The sequence below is a fragment of the Pangasianodon hypophthalmus genome, chromosome 11 (genome assembly GCF_027358585.1).
Source record: "Pangasianodon hypophthalmus isolate fPanHyp1 chromosome 11, fPanHyp1.pri, whole genome shotgun sequence".
Classification (NCBI taxonomy): domain Eukaryota; kingdom Metazoa; phylum Chordata; class Actinopteri; order Siluriformes; family Pangasiidae; genus Pangasianodon; species Pangasianodon hypophthalmus.
In genome coordinates, this window is record NC_069720.1 from 16,230,510 (window position 1) to 16,251,886 (window position 21,377).

General features: G+C 40.1%; 1 protein-coding gene across 1 annotated transcript in view; it reads left to right on the forward strand.

Moving 5' to 3' along the window:
• Positions 1-716: 716 nt before the first annotated feature.
• The window catches only part of fgf22 (fibroblast growth factor 22), a 28,860-nt gene continuing 8,199 nt past the window's right edge, over positions 717-21,377 (forward strand). Inside the window, exon 1 of the mRNA XM_026925078.3 lies at positions 717-1,768. Within this exon, the coding sequence (XP_026780879.1) occupies positions 1,408-1,768 (361 nt within the window). The 5' untranslated portion in view covers positions 717-1,407. The remainder of the gene's footprint in view (positions 1,769-21,377) is intronic.

A 21,377-nucleotide genomic window follows, 5' to 3' on the forward strand; every position in this document is an offset into this window, starting at 1 on the left:
TTCTTCCCACCTCCTAAAAATATGCTGGTAGGTGGAATGGCTATGTCAAATTTCCCCTAGGTGTGAATGAGTGTGTGTGTGTGTGTGTGTGTGTGTGTGTGTGTGTGGTCTGCAATAAACTGGGTGTCTTCCCGCCTCACACCCAGTATTCCCACGATAGACTCTGGATCCACCATGACCCCGACCAGGATAAGGCGGTTACCTAAAATGAATGAATTAATTAGGAATGAAGGAATGAAGGAATGAATGAAACTGTACTGGAATAACAAACAGACGAGCACAAAACTCATAAGTTAAAGTTAAATTTGTACCAAAGATTATATCACATCAAAGCAGCATTGCATGTTTATCTATAGCTTTGTATATAAATGTTATGATTAATTATTTTACAGTTGCATCTGGATAAGTCAAAGTGTGTGTAGATCATTAGACACATGGGTATGCAATCAAGAGCAATAACCTTGGGATAATTTTATATATTTATTACTGCAATTTTCATTCAGATTTTGTAACATTGTGGCATGAACCAAGGCAACAGAAGCATACTTGATAAACAGTCACATTCTTTATAGTCCTCTGTGATGTCCTTGGAGCAATTGATATAATACACACTACTCTTGCCAGATGCTGATTATCCTTAAGGGCATGGCAGTACAGGAAAAAGGTAATAAATGATTGAGAGGGTTATACTTCTGCAGTGATTATGAATCAACCTGGACCCACCCATCTTCATTAGTCCCCCTGATACAAGCCCAGCCCAGGATAAAATGCAAGGGAAGAGTGAGCCACCCCACCAAAGAGCAGACAGCAGGGCAAAGAGAAAGAACTTGGACACCCAGCTACAGCTTTACAGCCTCTTTCGGTCACACAGACGTGCTCTCACTGCTTGTTCTCTCTCTCTCTCTCTCTCTCTCTCTCTCTGTCTCTCCTGCTCCACTCTCACTCCCTCTCTTTGACACACACACATAGACACACAATTTGCTCAACTCATTCACAGACACGGGTCAGGCGGCCTCACGTTTCACCTTGCTCTGCCTCTGGCTGAAAGGAGAGGGAGCCTCTGCAAGGTGCAGCCATCCCACAGTGGTTTCACAGCCGGGTAAAGTTAAGTCAAGAGACCTGAGCACTCCAGGGAAACTTGAGAAGAGCTAGAACCTTCTTTGGAGATGGAATTACAAAGAGCTACATCACCTCTGCAGTGAAGGACCAGGACAACCAGGCACACAGACTCAAGATCTCTGTACGTCAAATTCTGACTCACGTCAATTTGTTTTGCTATGCTCTTTCCGAATGGTTCCTGGTGAAAGCAGCTGCTGCTCACAGGGACTGTACGCAGTGGGGTGGCGAATGGGGAGCAACATCATGCCAGCTGTTTGTGCAAGGTGCACCTTGGGAGTGTGACCCACCATGTGCAAATGGTCGGCGGCCGTTGCTGCTCACTGCGCCGACCTCACCTCTATCGGCCCAGCCCATATCAGGCTACCTCTTCTGCCCGGTGCTCTCCCTGTACGCTTTGCATGCCTCTCCTTGCTCTTCTTTCTGGCCAGTGCAGCACTTGCAGGATGCCCGGCCGGACTGGGTCATGACCCACTGCACGTGCTGGCACGGAGCACAAACTGCTCATGGACTCTTGAACGCCACACACGCAGTTACAACCACCTGGAGGGCGACGTGCGGCTACGGCGCCTGTATTCCGCTAACAAGTTCTTCCTCTGCATCGACAAGACAGGCAAGGTGGATGGCACACGGCGCAAAAACTATCCTGACAGTGAGTACCCTGCAGTGTCCTTTCCTCTTAGTCACCTAGAAAGGGTGTGGAGCTTATTATGTATCAGTCTTCACTTTTACTACAATGCATGTTCTTTTATGGCTTTTTTTATCACTTGGGATTCCTCTGCATTTGCTTGGGTCAACAGATTTTACCTTCAGTTGGTGTCATGATCTGGTGGTGCAAAGCACTGCTAGATATCCTTTGGAATATCCCTAAGAAAGCCATGGCCATGTTTTCAGTGGAGTAGACTCGATGGCAGAAATGTGTGATGGCTGGATAATAATACAAGAGCAGGGAGTGAGAGTTCTGCTTTTGAGGAAACTCGCCAAAAATTTGGCGGCAAGATATTATATTCACTTTATAATAAGAGTGATATGATAACGTATGGTAAGAATAGTACGATGCTGTATTTTCCATTACTCTAATATTTCACCTGTATTTCCGAATTCCGGTTCCGAATTATCCACGGTCATAACTTTCCCATAACTTTTCCCCTTTTGAAACTGCAGGTGCAACAGCTCATTCATTTTCCACAACATTTACTGGGACAAATTGCCCACATTTTCCTGTTGTCATTGGGCTTGCATGCTTCTAGTAAATCATAGCCACACATGACCTACCACATTTATTTCTCAGCAACTGGAGATTTGACAATATGAAATCATATCAAGAGGTCAGTGGTCCGGCTTTGGCTTTTAATGATCATGAGACTAACACATTGTAGTGGTTTGGGGGTCTGACCTTAGTTTGACCAAAGTCTTACTTTGTGTGTTTATATGTGTTGCTGAGTACCCTTTTTGCAAACAGTGTGAATCATCTCTTCCAGACCAGTCACTCCAGCTGGGAGCACAGCTTTAGTCTGTTGGTGTGCAGCTGTCTAGATTCAATAGAATTACATGGACTTGCAAGTGAATATCACTGCATGATACTAGGTGTGGAACAATGAGAAACTTAGGCAACACATGACAAGCAGTATGATAGACTTCTGATTTCAGGCTTAGGTTCAGGAAAACAATGTGTACATACATGTGACCACAGCAATTGAGTTAATATCATACAACTCTAGGTTTTGGATCCTTTAAGTGTGTCTGGTCATTTCTGTGGCCAGTATTGTGTTGTTATAGACCCAGGGAATGTCTGTCACCAACAATTGCTTTCCATAACTGTGGATTTTCTCAGTTTCTAGTTTCCAGGGCTCTGTCAGGTCTGCTTAGATGTTACGCATGGGTTTGGTGAGGTGAAAGAGTGCAGCCCTCCAATGCAATTTCCACGTGCATTTACCAACCATACTCTCATTTCCTGCACCTAAATTTCAAAAGTGCCCCTTGAGTAGCAAGGGCCTCCTTTGCCATGGTATAATACGGCTTGCGTAATTCGTGAATTGTTCTTATAGGTGCTAGTGAAAAAACACCTCGGAATACTCCCTAGCATAATAGATGCCTTGAATTTATTGAAGGTTTTACTGAGAATATAAGGCAAGGCCAATGAAAGCATGTTAAACATTAATCAAATCAAATGAAACTACTGAACAGAATGCACCTAAACATAAAACTGGGCATATCTGATCCTTATTAATAATGTATTCCTTAAAAATGCCTTACGTAATGCAGCAAAATACCTTCATACAACAGCCTTGAATGAGCCATTGTGTAAGTGTATTCTCATTTACACATCATATCTTATTTCTTACATATACACTTGTGCTGCACTCATGGGTGGAGGGTGCTGGTAATGGTGCCATCCACCTTCGTGCCATCCACCTTTATCCTCAGCATAGCCCCCGTGATCTGTCAACACACTGCCATAGCCCAAACAGGGGATGTTCATGCCCACCCCTGGCCCTACTCACTTTTTCCCTTTTTCCAGCCCCCGCTCCCAACTGCTCAGGTGCAAAAACAGTCGGAATTAGTCAACGAGCCCTCGGCTAATTGAGGTTGGAAAATATTGTATCAATCCCAGTGGAGTGGAACAGCAGAGGGGAAGATGCAGAGCCATGAATTCAAAGAACAGAAACAGAGAGAGAGAGAGAGAGAGAGAGGAACACAGGTTTAAAATATAGAAAAGGCGGAATGAAAGAAGAGACAGGAGAGAGGGAGGTTTGTGTGGGAATGATAGTAAGCCAGAGCAGCTTTTGTGTCAGAGAACTGATTTGGTGAATGGAACAGTACCCATCTTGACTATCGCTGGCAGTCTGAGCTGAATTAAAATCTGGCCATGAGTTGAAGCAAACACATTTTTTCAAATGTTCTGGTTTTAGCACTTGTTTGTTGGCATGTCTATTTGAGGAAAGCTCTAGTTTAGCCAGTATAGAAGACAGAACACTGACTCTGGGAAACAAATAATTTCAATTCTGTGCTTTTGAACATCTTGTGCTGGCTATAATTCCTGAACTTTAGCTTAGTCTGAAGTTTTGTAGTACAAATTGGTTTAGCAATGAATGGTTGAGATAAGGCAATTGTAAGGTTGATGGACAATCTGTGCAAATCAGAGAAGTCTTTCAGCATTTGATAAAGTGGTTATTGGTGGAACTCAACTCCACTTGTTCTGTACAGAACATAAAAACTCGCAAGGATGAATCATGGTTTAAGAGGTTGTTCACTAAACAAGAGATTTTTGAAGAAACATAGATCGTAAACTCTATTCTGTTCTCTCAAGGATCAAGGGATCAAAGAGCTAAAAAGCATTATCTTTGTTCAGATGGTGTGTTACAGATGGCATGGTTCTGCTGAGGGAAAAAAACACACCTTATCCACATTTTTTTTTCTCCAACAGCAGTCCATTTGGAAGATTTTGCTTAGCCAAAGTTGTTTTCCTTTTCATTATTCATGTCACAGGTACTTATGAAATATTGGTGGCAAGCAGGGCCAGCTTGCACAATCTTTTTTTTCCTCTTAAATGGGCCTTTAAAAGGACACACTGTTAAAGTCTTGGGTGTGTGTGGCTAAAGACATCAAATGTTTGATTCAGGTCCAGACGGTGACACTGCGCTCAGCCCTGTGGAAATAAAGTCATGTAACAGGCATAATCAGAAAAGTCACTTGTGTTAAAATATGCTCACTTTGCTGTGTGCCAGACCCTGTGCCTCTCTCTCTTTCTCTCTCTCTCTCTCTCTCTCTCTCGCCTCTGTTTCAGCTGTATTTCTAGGGGCTTGTGTCATGTTTACCAAGTTTCCCCGTCGTACTTCTGCATCTCCCTTTACATGCTGCCCTTTTCCTTTGCTGTGATTTCATAGGCGTGTTGCGCTTGGCCCCAAGTCACAGGAAGAAAATCATCCACCCGTTCTGAATATATTGTGGAATTATTTAAAACATATTTCAAGAAGCAAGACTGTCAGTCTACTGAGGCACAGACAAGCCACAGAAGGGAGATTGTACACTGCTAATGCTGGCGCATAGGACCTTTAGCAGTCAGCAGAGGTGAAAAGGAATGTATATAGAAGTTATATTCATTATTTTGGCTCAAACATGTCAAATGAATCTTATTTTCTGGAAGAGTGTGTTTTAACATGCATTAAATTACTCATGTCCAATAACAAAGTGCGTCTCAGATTCACAGACTCATGAATTCAACACAGAAATGACAGTAATTATGGGAAATACTTCACTAGTAATTTAGTGGTCGAGTATTGTATTTTGATGGACAACACTGAGGCTACGTACAGGCATATATGAGGATTTTATACAACTTTCCATTGATTCAATCGGAGAAGTTGATATTGATATTGTAACTTCATACTGCCATATAGTAGCACAACATTATTTGTTGACACGTTGATTTTGGAACAGCTTTCTTTTAGCCAGGTCTTGCTATTCATACCAGTGCCAAAGTAGCATTCCTACTTTGCACTATTATGACCTCTGCACCTTTCCTCACGAGACATAAGCAATAATCTTTATTATTTTTATTTATTAAAATTACTAGCCATTTTACACGTGCCATTCAGATAATTCTTGTGTGGACCTTGTCCCATAAAGATAATTAAATCATTATATTGCACAACCTAGTCCAGACATGATATTTCCCTTCCTAAGTCAAATTTAATAGGCATTAACTGTTTATTTCTAAAACATATTGCAGACCCTGAGAGTGTACTAGAGATTGTGGTCCTGATTAAGCAGACTTTCATGCCAGGTGATTTCAGACGCTTCTCTGAAATCTTAGAATGTTGCTTACTTTAAGCCCAAAGAGAGTTCCTGGGGCATATGGTGCCAAAGAGATGGAGAAAACTGCCCATTTAATCCTTTCAAACAGGGACATTGGGTCCAACTATAGTGGGAAAATGCAGAAAGTTCATCCTTGCCAGTTGTTCTTGGCACTGAATAGAGACAAGGGAGAAACATGAAAGACACACACACACACACACACACACACACCTTGTAGGAGAAGTGTAGCAATAATGTTTTAATTAGTATAACTTCTGCTAACCAAGAGCCAACTTTGATACCATGAATGGAAACAAAAAGTCGCAATTAGCAATTCCACTTTTTTTCCAACTTACAGTCTGCCTTTGGCTCAATAGGTTTTACTGGGTTCATCGATATGTTTATTGAGTCTGACTTTGAGTCCAGAAGGCTTTCTGTCTGCTTAATATACTGAGCACTTAATACAAAGAGCTGTCTTTACCAGTAATGTTTGAATTTTCACATACAACATCAGGGGGTCAGAGCAAATTGTACACCACATATTTAAGCTTTGTGAATAAGGTCAAATAAATTTACATATTTAAAAGGCTAGGCAAGCCTATTTTAGCTTTGGTGTTTTAATCAGCTTTGGCATTTTAATCAACTACAAAAACATTAATTATGTATGTAGTTGTGGTTCTGTGATCCCGGAAAACTGCCAGAGGTGGATACTTCCTCCGGATGTACGCACATATGACAAGACCTTCCAAGAAAGTAGCAAAGTGACAAATGTCACAGTATTTGCAAGAAATACCACTGGCATACAGCTATCTTCTATGGAACCTTTTCACTAAGCTTTGGCCAAGTCTGGTTCTGAATGAAAAATCCCTGGCAGTTACCACAGTTACATATGTTACATACATTCTGTTTCACCCAACTTATCCACCATGGGTAGTGAGAATCACCTGGATAACACTTGCCTCAATGAGGAACCGACTAACCTTAAGATTCTCTGGAATAGTTTTTGGAGATGACTGCCACACTCTAGCCAATGGGAGGGATGTTAACCTTGTAGAACCTGAGGAAGGTGCACAGTAATGGCCAGGTAGCAGCAGTGCAGAATCCCTGGACTGGCACATCTCTAAGTATTGTGCAGTCCTCCTACATGGTCTGAGCATCCAGCCCTCCTAGAGGTCTTGGTGATGACATCCACAAACCAGTGGAGTACTGTTCTGTCTAAGTAGGGCACATCAGAAAATGTTCTGCATTTTTGCCTTTATAGAACACTCCATGATTACTTGGTTGGTTTACAAAATTGGGTAATATGACCAGACTTGGGCTTCTTCCATCAGAAAGGACAGAAACTGCTGTCCTTCTTCTGAATGAGAAAGCACACTGAGTAATTTTTGTTCTGAACTGTGGTGTCTTCCTTTTCAATCACACCTCTGTCCAAGAAACAAATTTCTTGGATTAGAGCGACAATCTTGACGGGGTCTGATATCTTCGAGGTCCTGTGCTCTGAACAATGGGTTCCAAGCACATAACTGTAGTTTGTATATGCCCATTGAATCGATGTCTAACATTCATTGAATAAACTAACTGTGCATAAAATGGTTATATAAGCAGGGAGGTTAGCTAGTTAACCACAGAGCAGCTTCTAGCAGCTTATAGCATCAATACAAGCAATTCACTTATTACTCCTGGGTCTGGAGACCAGTATGTTTGTCAAACCTTTAGAGAACTCTGATCCAGTGAAGAGAATTGTGGGGTTTCCTACAATGAGATGGATACTTGTAATGCTGCACTCAAATTTAAAAATAAAGCACCTAAGAGGGCAGCTGCCTTCCGAGTGGGACGGCCAAAAGTGGAAATGCGCAAAATAAATATATCTAAATGCTGCCCAAATGAATAAATGTATGCACGTGTACACAATCATTGAAGTAATATTACATTAGAATGGGTATTCCTCCACTATACCAACAGTGTGCTAAACCAGCTAAATGGTAATGTTCCCCTCAATGAAAAGTCATTAGCGCTGTTATTATAATGTTTTTATGCAGGATGTAAAACAACTATTAATTAGATCAGTTGGGAATCTACAGCTAGGCTTACTCATGCAGCACCATATGCTGACTAACATCTGCCAAAGGAAACATTGTCGTTCTTTCTGCCTGCTGAGGCTAAATGAGCGAGAGCAGACAGGCGCTGACAGTCTCAGCCTCGCTGTGTCAAGACTGTGGTACTGGCAGCATCTCTTTAGAACACTCTGTGGGAATTTTAGGAGCTCTGAATTGACCTTTTGATTAAGACGCGCGTTAACCCAGACAGTACGGTATTTTTTGGAAGCTGATTTCTCAGGACTACTGGGGATTCCCTTGTATTTGCTTATGGGATTTCTGAGTTGCAGGTTCTCAGACCTACTGAACAAACTGAGCCTAACAGAAGATTGTGTGAACTAGTGATTTAATGTAAGCTTCAGGAGAAGAGTGCTGAAAGTGCATAGGTTTATTACACCCATTAATCTTGAGCCATAACATGCATGAAATGGCATGCATGAGGCATGGTCGTCACACTTTTCCTCGATATAGGAAGTAAAGCATTTCAGGGGTTGAGAGACTTAACCCAGGCTCTATAACACATGCCCTATTTGATCATGCAAAATGGCTCCATTGAAACCAAGTCACAGTTTCATTGCTGACTAAGGACATATATGACATTACAGATCTCAGATAGCCAAATGATAATAAGAGGTTGGCACACCCACAATTCAGGCGTTCACATTTCAGCCAGGATTGCACAGACATTCAGCTGATTGAGCTGTAAAAGGGCACAAAAGGCACCTATAAAAGTCATAGTCATATGAGTCATATGAGTCATAGCAGGCATATATAAAATATCTCCAAAGCCACATTTTGCCAAAAAAAATAGAGATTTCATGCCTCAAAACAAGAACTGAGCAATGAGTATATACTTCAGATAATATATACAATGATCCTCTATAATGTGATGTCCCATGTCTGATGTCTTGAATTAGTAATTGTATGGCCAGTACATGCAGCCCATCAATTTATTGTCTAAAATTTACACCTAAATGTGAATAAATTTATGCATTTGATTCACTGTGAAAACAAACCCAGATGAACATAACTACTAAGAAGGAATCAGAACTACACATTTTTTCCTCTCTAAGAACAAAATAAAACTGTATCCAAGGGAAGAGACAGGCCTGTTTACCGGTGCCGTTCATAAGGATCTTTGCCCAGCTGTCTCACCCACTTATCCATGTTCATAAATAGCATGTAAGGAGGTTATAAAATTTCCAGAATATGCAATATAACTTCTTTATAGCTTCATCAATCAAGTGCACAGGGCTGACCAGACAATCTGCAGCTTGTATTAGAAGTAATTGCGACCTGTTGGAATTTATCTTAAGGCTGTATATTAGTATCATCTTGTTTGATAAAGTATAATCTCTTAATGATCCTAAAGGCTAGTTTTGCATACACCCATAACCAGGCACTTAAAAAAGCTGCTACCTGACAAAAAGTGTGGTTAACAGAGAGTTAGTCTTCAAGGAATCTATTAAGTTGCTTGCGTACCTGACTGTGACTAAAATAGAACAGTAATTGATTCTAGGAACTACTAACTTATCAGTCATAGGAATTGTTCAGTAAATGATACTTAATACTTTGACACTTGATACAATGACTTCATAGTTTGCAACCTAGGTAAAAGGATAATTCATCACATGTACTGTGACAAAAGGTATATGTCAGTCCTGTATAATTTATTGAATGCCGCTTGCTATTTGGAAATCAGTTGTTAAAAATATTTAGTATTGATGCACACTTCAGTAGCTTTTTCCTGTGTAGCTAATTACCTGAACAGGTGTCCATACTGAGTATATGTGTTATCTCTTATGCGAAAAATAATATTTTGCCATTTTTTAAACCTAACCTTGATGACATCTGCAACATATTTGAGATTACCACAATTTATATAGTGAGAAAATAACAAAAAGTAAATGAGATTGAATATCTCTAACAATAAAGGGCTTTGAATGTGAAAGACGTCCCAAAGTTTTTTTTTTCCTCTTATATCAAACCAATTTGCCAACAGCTAATAAGGCCATTCAGAAAAGTAACACAGAGTAAAATGCAGTCTGAGGTCTTCTGCAGCAGAATTTTTCCAAAAAGAGCCCTCACTTGACTTCACTGGTTGGTTGAGCAGGTCTCAGTCACCCCCTGTGGAGGATAGGGTTAAGGTCAAGGCCTATGTCACTGCTGAAGACATTTGATGGGGCTGACAGGTGGCTGATGGTACTGTTGTGTCATCTGTCACCTCCCTGTCTAGTTTGTCTCATTTCATTACTGCAGAATAGAGGCTGTCCTGTGTCTGATCAGCCGAGCGTAACATCCTAGACCTTGCTCTGCTGCCCTTCTCTTCTCATATATCTGGAGCTGTTTTTAGGTTCTAAGATTTTGGCATAATAAAGGAAGTAAGAGAGATGTAATTTATGATAATCTGGTTTGTAGCTTCAAACATGACCAGTTTCAAATTAGCATTTCATGCTATGCCATATGGGCAGTGCAGTGATGACAAAGGAGTAACAATGTGTTCCCCAAATCCGTTTGTGGACAGGCCAAGCAGCTGCAGAAGCAAATTGGTGCAATTAAGTGCTCCTGAGCAATGAGCTCCCTCTGAGTCTGGGCCTTTTGAGAGCTGCTGGAAACAAGCAAATCTCATCAAATCTGTCCTAAAATGTCAGAGCAGGCCTTTTGATGCAAGGCCACTCTCTCCTTGATTAAAGAAAGGTTCCTTCTTGGGCCTGATTTCCGTCCCCCACAAATCATTCAGTACTACACAGGAGCAGGCAAACTAGACCACAGGTTCCTTAACCTCTTTCACCTCATTGGCCCTCACGGCGAGATCCCACTCTAGACCTCCAGTACTCCAAAGGTTGGGGTAAATGATTTTTGGTAATTTAATTTACAACAGATTTTTGCAGTGATTAATGACCAAGCTCTGATAAACGGGTCATTCCTGTAGGGTCCATTTGCTAGACAGGCACTTCAGAACTCTTTAAATGCTGAATGTGATAAAAACTCAAGAAAAGTTACACACATTGTTTATGGATGCAGACAGAGAGACAGCTCTCCACCCTACTCAAGGTTACATATCAGCATTCATCCAGAGTTACCTCAGCCAGCGTGAACTGTTATGAGGCACTTTTCACAACACTGATAAGATTACTGCCCTTGTAATCAGTTTACGCACAGTGCAGATCAGATTCCCTTAATATCACCTACAGAGCATTACAAATCCCTGTCTTTAATCTGTAGTTCAGGAAGTCCCTGGATGAGTGCAGACTGATTGTAAGAGTATAATTCTAAGAGTGTATAAATCTGACCGAGTGTGTTCATCTGAGGAAACGATGGCCTCTGACCCCGGGAATCACTGACTGTGGAAGTGGCCTATTTATCTGGCTCGGTAATTGACTAATGAAAGACTTCCTCTGCTCTCTGAGTGTTCCTCTCTGAGGGTTTGCGACTATGGGCTGTTTTTCTGAGGGACTGTATGTACATAGAAAAGCTTTGCTGAGAAGCATTTCTTTAATTAATTAATTATGTGTAGATAGTAGGGTTGTAACAGTGTGTGTGGGAATACTTTTTCAATCCTACTTGATCTCTTATGATATTTCTGCCTTGCTGTGGTATTTTCTAACAAATTTAGTTGGTTCTGTTTCCCAAAACAAACAAAAGTAAACTAACTAATAGGCAGTTACTGAGACTGCTGTAAATGCATCATGTTCATATTAAGCCAAGAGCACACTACACAGTTTTAGCCCTGATTTCCCACTACCCATCCCAGCTCAACGACTACTTCCACAGCAACCACTAGCAATATTTTCAAACATGTTTGTATTTTCTTGCTGATGAAGGTAGTTCTTGCAGTGCATCTGCCAAGGAAGGTACTTTATGCAGCCACTAGTGCCAATTACTCTTCTTGACTCACATTGCTAAGCTGACTCGGTCTTGCAGGTTTCTCCTTTACAAAATCAGGAGGATCTGTTGTTTCCTGTCCTTAGAGGCCACTCAGGTGTTTGTTCAGTCATTGTCCTTTCAAGATTGGATTACTGCAACTTGCTCCTGGCAGGTCTTCCATCCGACCCTTGCTTCTGATCCAAAATGCAGATGCATGACTTATTTTTAACCTCCCCAAGGTCTCCAACACCACCTCATTGCTGCGTTCCCTGCACTGGCTTCATGTAGCTGCCCGCATCAGATTTAAAACACTGATGCTTGCCTACAAAGCCAAAAATGAACCAGCGCCCACCTACCTTGCAAGCTCTTATCACACCCCGCTCTGTACAATGCTCTCTCAGAGCTTCTAGCATGGCTCGACTGGACCCACTATCCTTAAGGATACAAGGAAGACATGGATCAAGACTCTTCTCTGTCCTGGCACCCAGGTGGTGGAATGAACTTCCCCTGGCTGTCTGAACAGCTGAGTCACTAATGGTCTTCAAACGAAGACTAAAAAAACTACTTCTTCACCATGCACTTGAATTAACACTTCTATTTAACAAAGAATAAATAAATAAATAAATCCCTTGTCTTGTGTCTTTTCTTTCATGTTATACTAACCTTCTCCAATAAACTGTTAGCTTGTGGTATTCTGGTATTCTTAGACCCTGACCTAGTGAACTAGCATGAGGAAGTTTTTGACAGAGACTACAAAGCACTTCTGCAAGTTACTCTGGATAAAGGCAACTGCTAAATGCTATAAATGTAAATGTAAAAACAACAGTGAGAAACAACCAATGAGTGCAAGAGGAAATCAAGTGGAAGTGCAAGAGTGTAAGAGGAATTCAAATTAATCTGCTGACATGCACAGCAGATCCCTGAATCCAGTTTATCAGCTATCTGTTTTGGCAAGAGTAAAATGTAAGCACAATAATAATAATGCTTTTATAAGAAGTTATATGACATACTCAATTGGTTGTTATGATAAGCAAAAACCAATAAAATATACAATAAAGGAGGTTGTTAGGAGAAGTAAAAACAACAATAATAACAACTGTGACATGAATCCTGCTGGAACACTGTATAAAAATAGGTTCTTTTCACTAAACCTCTGGTTCTCTTTGCAGAACAGCAATCCTCACTGCCCGCATCTCCCAATCCAATAATTCTTCAGTATTTTTTCTCCTATTATTTTCATTAATATCTTATTATTATTTTTCTTGTTTCCAAACAGAGTAGTGAAAAAATCACATGATAGATAGCTCTCTCCAGGTGAAATATGTGCAGTGTGTGCATCTAGCCTGTGATTGATTGTGTAGTGTGGACTAAGCCTTAATGAACGTGTTCTTTGCTTGCACAAGCTTTATATCTAACCACTCGCTTACACCAGCATGAAAGTCAACCCGTCCACTATGGCGTTTTCTTGTTAGGTTCCATGGGATCCTAGTCCTGATGCACACATCCATGATGGATAGTTATACCTTACCTGCCTTTATGAGTCCTAAACACTCACTTTTTGCATGTTAGAACCAAAATAAAGAGACATTGACCTCTTTTACATAGATCATAATGGGACTTTTAATGGGAAAACAACTAGGTTTATGACAGAAATGACTAGACAACGCTGTGAAAAAGACAGAAAGAGTGAGGGATGTAGGTGAGGGGGTCCTTGTCCTCTTTGTCCTCGTCTGACCCCTGCCTCTGTCCCTCTCACCTGGCCTATCTGTGTGTGCGTGTACGAGTGAGTATATGTGTGTGCAGGCGGTAACAGGATACCTGTCACTGCCACTAATGGCCTTTGAAGGACCTGGCTAATCCCCAGAGCCTGCATTCAGCGAGGCATAAAGGGGGAACGGGGATCAGGGCAGGCCCCTGAAACCGTACAAGCAGCGGATTGTGTGAGCAGGAACGTCACCCAAGTGTGCAGCAGTGTGAGAAAAGAGCACAAAGAGTCCCGCTGCCAGTGGTGCCAGGTCACGCTGCCCTAATTACTCGCCTAATTTATACAAAACGTCATCTGAAATGTACCATTTTATAAGCAAAACTGATGACCTCTATTAATCATTTGCTGAACAAGCAGCATAAAATCGCAGTGATCGCTACCTTACTGGAGTATGTAATAAGTTCAGGTAAGGAACACAATGATAGACATGGAGATGGAAAAATTGACAGCGTCAGCGTTAAATGCAGTTTCCAAACCGGACCTCTTTGGTGCACTGACTACTCCTTTCACTGTCAGGACAGCTTGAGTGAATGTGACATATGTTTTAATATATTGTAACATGACGAAGGACAAAAAAAGAAATAGAAACTGAGTCTTTGACAGGTGTTCCATATTATAGCCCAACGACATTTATTAGGTAGGACAGAATGCTCTGCAAAGCTGTTAAACTTTACTGAGTGTGACATTGTCAAAAAAGTTTTTTTTTTTTTTTTTTTAAAGATCAAATCACTATGGGCTGTAAATTCCACAAGATAAAACTTGGACCACTGGTCTTATTCTACCGGTAGACTGAGTGTTGCACAAATCTGCATTATTATATCTGACATTGTCTAGCAGTGAAATTTGTTAAATCTCCTTAGGATGTCCTAAGTCGATATTATTGCCTTTAAGTAAGGAATAAAACATGACCTACTGTTATAAGAAAGTAAACATCAATGAGGTGGTGTGATGCAGCCCGATGTGAAGTGGAGTTACTGTTACCACACCAAAGTTGATTATTTTTCAATAACAGCATGTCCCAAAGTGTTTTATTCCTGTTATACCACAGTGATTTGCCAATGATTACATTTTTTTTTCAATTTCCTATTAATTAAAGAATGTGCCATGATTTTATGTTACATTTAATATTATATTAGTTCAAAAGTTCTTCCCTCACTAACCTCAATTTTTTTGTTAATAAGACAAACAAAAAAAAATTGCAGCTTGTCATGTTATAGAGAAACCACAAAGCATTTCTGTCCAGAAGACTTTCCTGTGGTGTAAAACATGTAGTTTTCAAGTCTCTGTGAATGAGCTGCTATTATAAAAATAATAATATTAATGTTTATTATTAGAGTGCATTAATATAAACCTTGCAACCAAGCACTACTACAGAGCGGCTGTTATAGAAAATGACACCTTCTGACCAATCAAAATCGAGAACTTAACAGTGCAGTGGTATAAGTATAATTTAACTCACTCTAGCCTCTTGTGCAAGTGAATAGATTTACAGGGAGAGGGTATCATCCGTGTCAGCGCTGTTTATTTCCCCCATGAGATGGCAAGTTTTTGGGACAGAGAGGGGAAATCAGGCCACGCAATCGCTGAACTCCTTTCATTTCTCCTTACATTTTGTCTTTCACTCTTTCACTCTTTCCTTTTCTTAAGCCTGAGACAGAATCAGTGTGTTTTTCTTGCAGTAGGATCTGAAAAGTCTATTATCAGTCCATTAAAATCCATATCAGAAAAGATTTTAATGTCACCATTTTTCAAAATCTCATACTGAGCTGAAACAGTTAATAATTTTTTATTACTCAGTATGCAGTATACGTGTTTGAAAAATGGTTTGAACATTCTACTTCTTTGAAAGAATAACAACAAATGTTTTTGACAGGAAGAAATAAATCTTGCTTGAGACATAAAACAAAGTTATTTGTAATTAATTTTTTGTAAATTATATTTTTACTTATTTTATCAGTGAAATTAAACAGTCTGTATACTTTGGGACCCTACTGTATATCTTATTAGTAAAAATGACAGTACATTACACAATTATATAAAAAAAAAATTTAATTTAGAACTTGTCTTTTAGGAAGCAAAGAACCCTTAACTATCCTTGAGAACCATTAAGAAACTAATTTTTCTAAGACTGTAACTCATTGGTTTCACTTAAATTGCCTACATTCCCTTTCTACATCAGCCACAAACTCAAACACGAGTTCACTTCCTCTCATTTTTCCTTCCACTAACATTATTCTTGGTTGGCTTCTGTAAGCAGTGAAAATTATAACATCATTAATTATGAGAAGTTGTGTTTATTAGTGCTGTGGGGTGTCATAAGCCTTCATTGTAATCATCGTAAGCTGTGAAGAATTACCTCATTTGAAGAATTGAATGTGTGACCAGCCCATGGCAACTGCAGTACAGTCAATACTGAGTTTACATTAACCAGGATGGGTAAAAAGGTCAGATCTTAAATTCCCAATCAAACTCTGAAGGTAATAAAAAAAGTATATGGATTTATATGTGTGTGTATGTGTTGGGGGTGTGTGTGGGAATATCTGAAAGTTTTGACTTGTGGGGACATTTGGCTGGTCCCCAAGCTTACAAACCACAGCTTTTATTTTAAAGAAAGAAAGAAAGAAAGAAAGAAATGAGCCAAATAGTTTCAGGTTACTGAGGTTAAGGTGACAGTTAGATTTAAGTGTAGCTGCATTAATAATGATGTCAATGGAAGGTCCTCACAAAGACAGTAAATGTGTGTGTGTGTGTGTGTGAGTGTGTGTGTGGGTGCTCGGTGAGACATGTCTCATAGCCTGTTGGGTGGGATAAATGAATCTCGCTCGACTTCAGAGGCTTACTGAGTATGATGCACATTCAGAAATGCACGTTTTTTTTCCTCACAGCTCACCCCGTCTAACGTCTCTGTGGAAAACTCCGAGCTACTCATATGAACCGTTTTTAAGGAGTTGTATATTTTGTAACTCCAGCAAACCCCTTGATGGAAAAATCACATACATTTGATTAAAATGTATATGCACATGTATATAGTATGACTTACCTTTTTGAGCAGGTAGTGCTGAGGCTAGAAAAGCTGCAGGTCTGCAAGTATAGTGCAAATTAAAATACTGTACACTGATATGAGCTCATAATAATGCTTCTAAAAAGTGTTAATCCCCATAAATGGTGAACACTATTGGTGAAATACATCCAGACTGCTGTCATTTTGTGTCATCTGTTCATTAGGGTGACAGCTTACACTAGGTTTACATCACATAGCATCATGTGGTCTTGATTGTTGGTATCATAGCACTGTTTATGAGTACAAGTAGATGAACATGGTATTGGACTGATACCCGATACCAGTATTGGTACTGATGCATCCCTAGCTGAAATATATTGTAATGGATTCTGAACAGGGATCTATAAAATAATCCTTAAATGAAATAAACTTATAGCTATGCAATCCTTTTTATTTAAACTATGCAAAATAGTGTTGCAGACCCAAAAGCTAGAACAGTTTTTGCAAATGTTACCCCTGGGTTTGTGTGTCAAACCTGACAAACCAGGTGAAGACATTACAGAACATCTTTTTTTTTATCTCTGCTCCCCAGCAGGACAGAGCAAGCTTCACTTCACAATGACGCCATTCACCTACTCATTGTCACGTCCGTGATGATGTCACCGCAAACCCAGCTCATTCACAGAGATCATGCTATCATGTTGCAGGTTCACAAGCTTGAATACCAAGTGTTACTCAGCACCTCAGCAGCAGGAATGCTGCCATTATGGACATGATATGTCAAATTGTGACACAGGAAAGCTGTGATGAGATGGTGCATGACCTAGAGATTAGCAACAGTTTGGCCAAATAAATTAAGTACACAATTTTCCTTTTGCTCCAAATGAAGTTCAAATAAGACAAGAGGAGATTACATCTGCTAGTTTAGCATGGTGGCTAAATCACATATCTACGTTATCAATAAAAATACGTAAAAGTAGTATTATGAAGAGTATTATGAGCAACCATTTGGGGGCGTCACTCTTAGCAAACAAAAAAGATATTTGGACAGTTAAGTGTTTTTAATTTCCGGAAAAAAGCTCTTTTGCTGCCCTTTGTTATTTGTCAGTTGTTTACTATAAAATGATTCTTGTTCACTTATGAAGATAAGAAATTTGTCTTGGTAATTACCAATACAGAGTGTCATAAAAAGTCTCCATACATAGGAGAAATTAACACTTTTTAGCAAAATGTCTTCCAAAATTTTTTTTCAGATAGCCTTTAAGAATGCCTTTGACAAAAGAAGAACGTTTTGAAATCATTCTCATGGCTAGATCGGGAAGCTGTCGATGGTTGCGATGGATTTTAACAGAAAATATGGCAAGCACATCACACACGACACTGTCGCCAAACTTGTCGTGCCAAACATGTTTTTGTGGCAAAAAAAACAAGTAGGATTGAAGTGATATTGTCAATCTTTTAGTTTGTATAAATGTTTTCACAAGCCAAACCAAACAAAATTTCCACCAGATTTACAAAAGTTTCGGTTACACTGATTTTCTTCATACTCATATACATGATAAATGCTAATCAATCTTAAATTACCAAGCACATTCACTCAGAGAATTCCAAAAAAGGCAAAGCTCACGCAGAGCTAAAAGACAAACAAACAAAAAATTACGACTAAAGCAAAAGAGCACCTCTTAAACACGTTCCAGTAAAGCAGCTCAGCCACTGCAGTATGAAAACTATGACAGACACTTACTAACTCCTCCTCCTTTTAAACAGCGATATTACTTTTGTCCTCATTCAATGGCTAGTCTTATTTTTTTTAATGAAGGCTATGGATTTATTTTGGATTGCTTTCTTCCAAGTCATTAATATGAAATGATTGAGTTTCGTAAAAGTTTAGTTAAATGTGTGTGTGTGCATTTGAAATAAATACGCTATTTAAACATGATAGCCTAATCTGTATATAAAATTGAGTACCTCCTGCTGAAGCCGATCAACTGAATTTCACATTAGTGAGTATCCTTATACATAAATTTACACAAATGAGTTCTTGTAGGATATGAACTTTTTTCTAAGCTTAGTGGATTTTCATGAATCCCACATTTCTTGTGTAAAAGCTCCTGAAAATGATTTATGAATAAATTTGTTCGTATCCAGCTTGATAAATAAGGACCAATGTTCTCAAGTCCCCGAGAACCCTGAAACAGTAACTCTCATGAGTGGGCACCAAGCTGTTCATAGCGGTAACTGGTGTGGCCTTTTTATGGTGTGAGATCTCACCACACACAGGCCGAGACAGGAGCCGGCTCGAGAGCACATCCGCGGAGGCAGATCAGATCAAAGGTCCTGGTCACGGCCATTAGGGCCAGCAGAGAGGAACCCGACATGAAAAGCCTGTGTTTTGAAAGGGAAGCAAAGAAGAGAAAGAGAAGGAGCAGAGAAAAAAACAACAGTGCCCTCTCTTAGCAAACTGTGAAATAATTGAAAAGGTATGTCAATCAAGGGCAAGCGTACCGTTGGAACCGAGAGATTCCCAGGCTTTTTTTAGAGGGGGCGACAGGCCAGGGAGAGATGCTGAAGGGGACGACCTTCGAAATTAAAGACCTCCAGGCAAGTTGGGAAAAGCTAGAGAAACTCTGCCCAATCTTTCACCCGGTCTACCCCCTCCTTCCCTTTTAATTGAGGTGGGAGGAACCTTGCTCTTTGCAACAAAAGCCGGGTCATTAATAAGTCCTTGTCGGCTTCCAGATCTCAGGTAGGTAACAAAGGCCTATTCGGAGCAAAGGGCCAGTTGAAGGAAACATAATTTTATGACCCCCCTGACCCATGTAACCCCCCCCCCCCCCACCACCACCACCAAGACCTTCTTACTACCATGTACAACTCTTAGCCACCCCCCCACCCCCCCCTTCTCCTTATTCAACTATAATTTTGACAAAAGAAACCCAGTGAGAATTCTCTTTTCTCCCCCGCTTCTCTTTCTACCTATTTTCAAGGTCAAAAAAAAAGCCCCAATGATCTGAAGATGGGCTCACTTCCAAAAAACTCTACAGACTGGGGGGCTGAAAGAGAAGACTGAATGAGGAGACAAATGAATAAAGAAGACTAAGCACAGGACTTGTTCCACGCTTTGAGAAATCCCATGCAAGATCAGAAACTGTCTGGTCCACAGTTGACTAAGCAGAAGCGAGGATTTGCTTAATTGACAGTTTTGGCCAAAAGGTTAAGAGAGCACAGACACACAAAATGACCTTTTTGAACGATCTTTGGCATTGAAAACCTGTAGCATAGGCTACAATGCTTCTTCCCTGCTCATAATCCAGTTTAGTTTAAGATGGATTATGTGGGCCAAGACAGAGATTAGAGATGTACAAGCTTAAGAAAAAAGGTTCCATCTGACACCCTAAAGGGTTTTTCCACTTGTCCCTCTAGGGGAATCTTTAAGGTTCCACCTGTCTAGGGAGTGAAGAAGCAGCAAACTCCAAGCATTTTGTTAAGCATTTTTAAAACTTGGTTAGAGTGGTGGAAATCATTGTATAGTTATTAGCTGCTTTGACTAACATTTGTACTGAAAGGGTTTAATCCAAATCCCAGTAACTAAAAACACTTGGACCTAACTAATGTCACTTGGACCATGTATTCTGTTGGTGGAAAGTTCTGGAGTAAAATGCTCAGTGGCTGTAATAATTTAATTTGCAATTAAAGGGGTCCCTGGCTGCAAAACATTTGAGAACTTTTTTCCTAAACAACATAGAAAAATGAAGAAAGTTCTACAACGACTAAATAAACCTGGCTGAGGTCAGTAATATTTATTTAATCCTGCTTTCCATCCTTTTTCATAAGATGGTACTAAAACATAAGTGGTACTATTTCTTGAACTTTTTAAAAAAAAAAAATATCCAATGGATGTGTGGATTCTTTGGGTGGCATGTTGTGAAAGCATGGTGTGTTTGCCGATGTAATAGACATATCTTAAACTTAAGCTAATGTAATGGCCTTGAGTGCATTTGATATAAGTTTCAAAAGGAATTAATGCTGGTATTAAACTATTCTGCCTTTACAGAGTGATCCCCAGCTATGTTTGTTTTCTCTTTAAGAATCCCAGAGTATGACTTATTTCTCTTGAAGCATCTTAAAGCTAATTCATAAGAGGTCAATTATATGCCAATGACTCCCTGTACTCATACCTAATTACAGAAATTAGGAGTAGCAGCACTTTCAGACACCAGTACTTTTCATTTGACTGGCTCAGTCCTCATAAACTCATTGTGAACCCCAGTCATCTGGGACACTGTCAGAGAGGATTACGAGCTGTACACATGCTTCCACCACACGATGTTTGCAACACACTAAGGAAACATAAACAGGAAAAAACACACTGGTCTTCAAAGCACGGGCATTTCTAATGGAGATGATGAGCTGGCTCTGCAGCTGGTGGAAGCTACCTGCATGACCTGCCAGTCTGGCTTCAAGCTGCGACTGGGCCTCTTTCACCCGCATGTCAAAGAAGAAAGCCGCTCAATTTGTTTATTTACTTTCTTTCTTCACCTGAAGAGGGTGATGTCTTTAACTGGCATGCATACACGGACACTTGGCTGCTCTTCTTTTGCTGTGTTGAGAGTCATTACAAATGGAGCTAGTGACCACCTAAGATTAAGGGTTCCATGTGATATACTATATTCAATAATAAAACATGGAATAAAACATGACGGGGTATGTTGTTACAAGAAAATAATCAAGACTG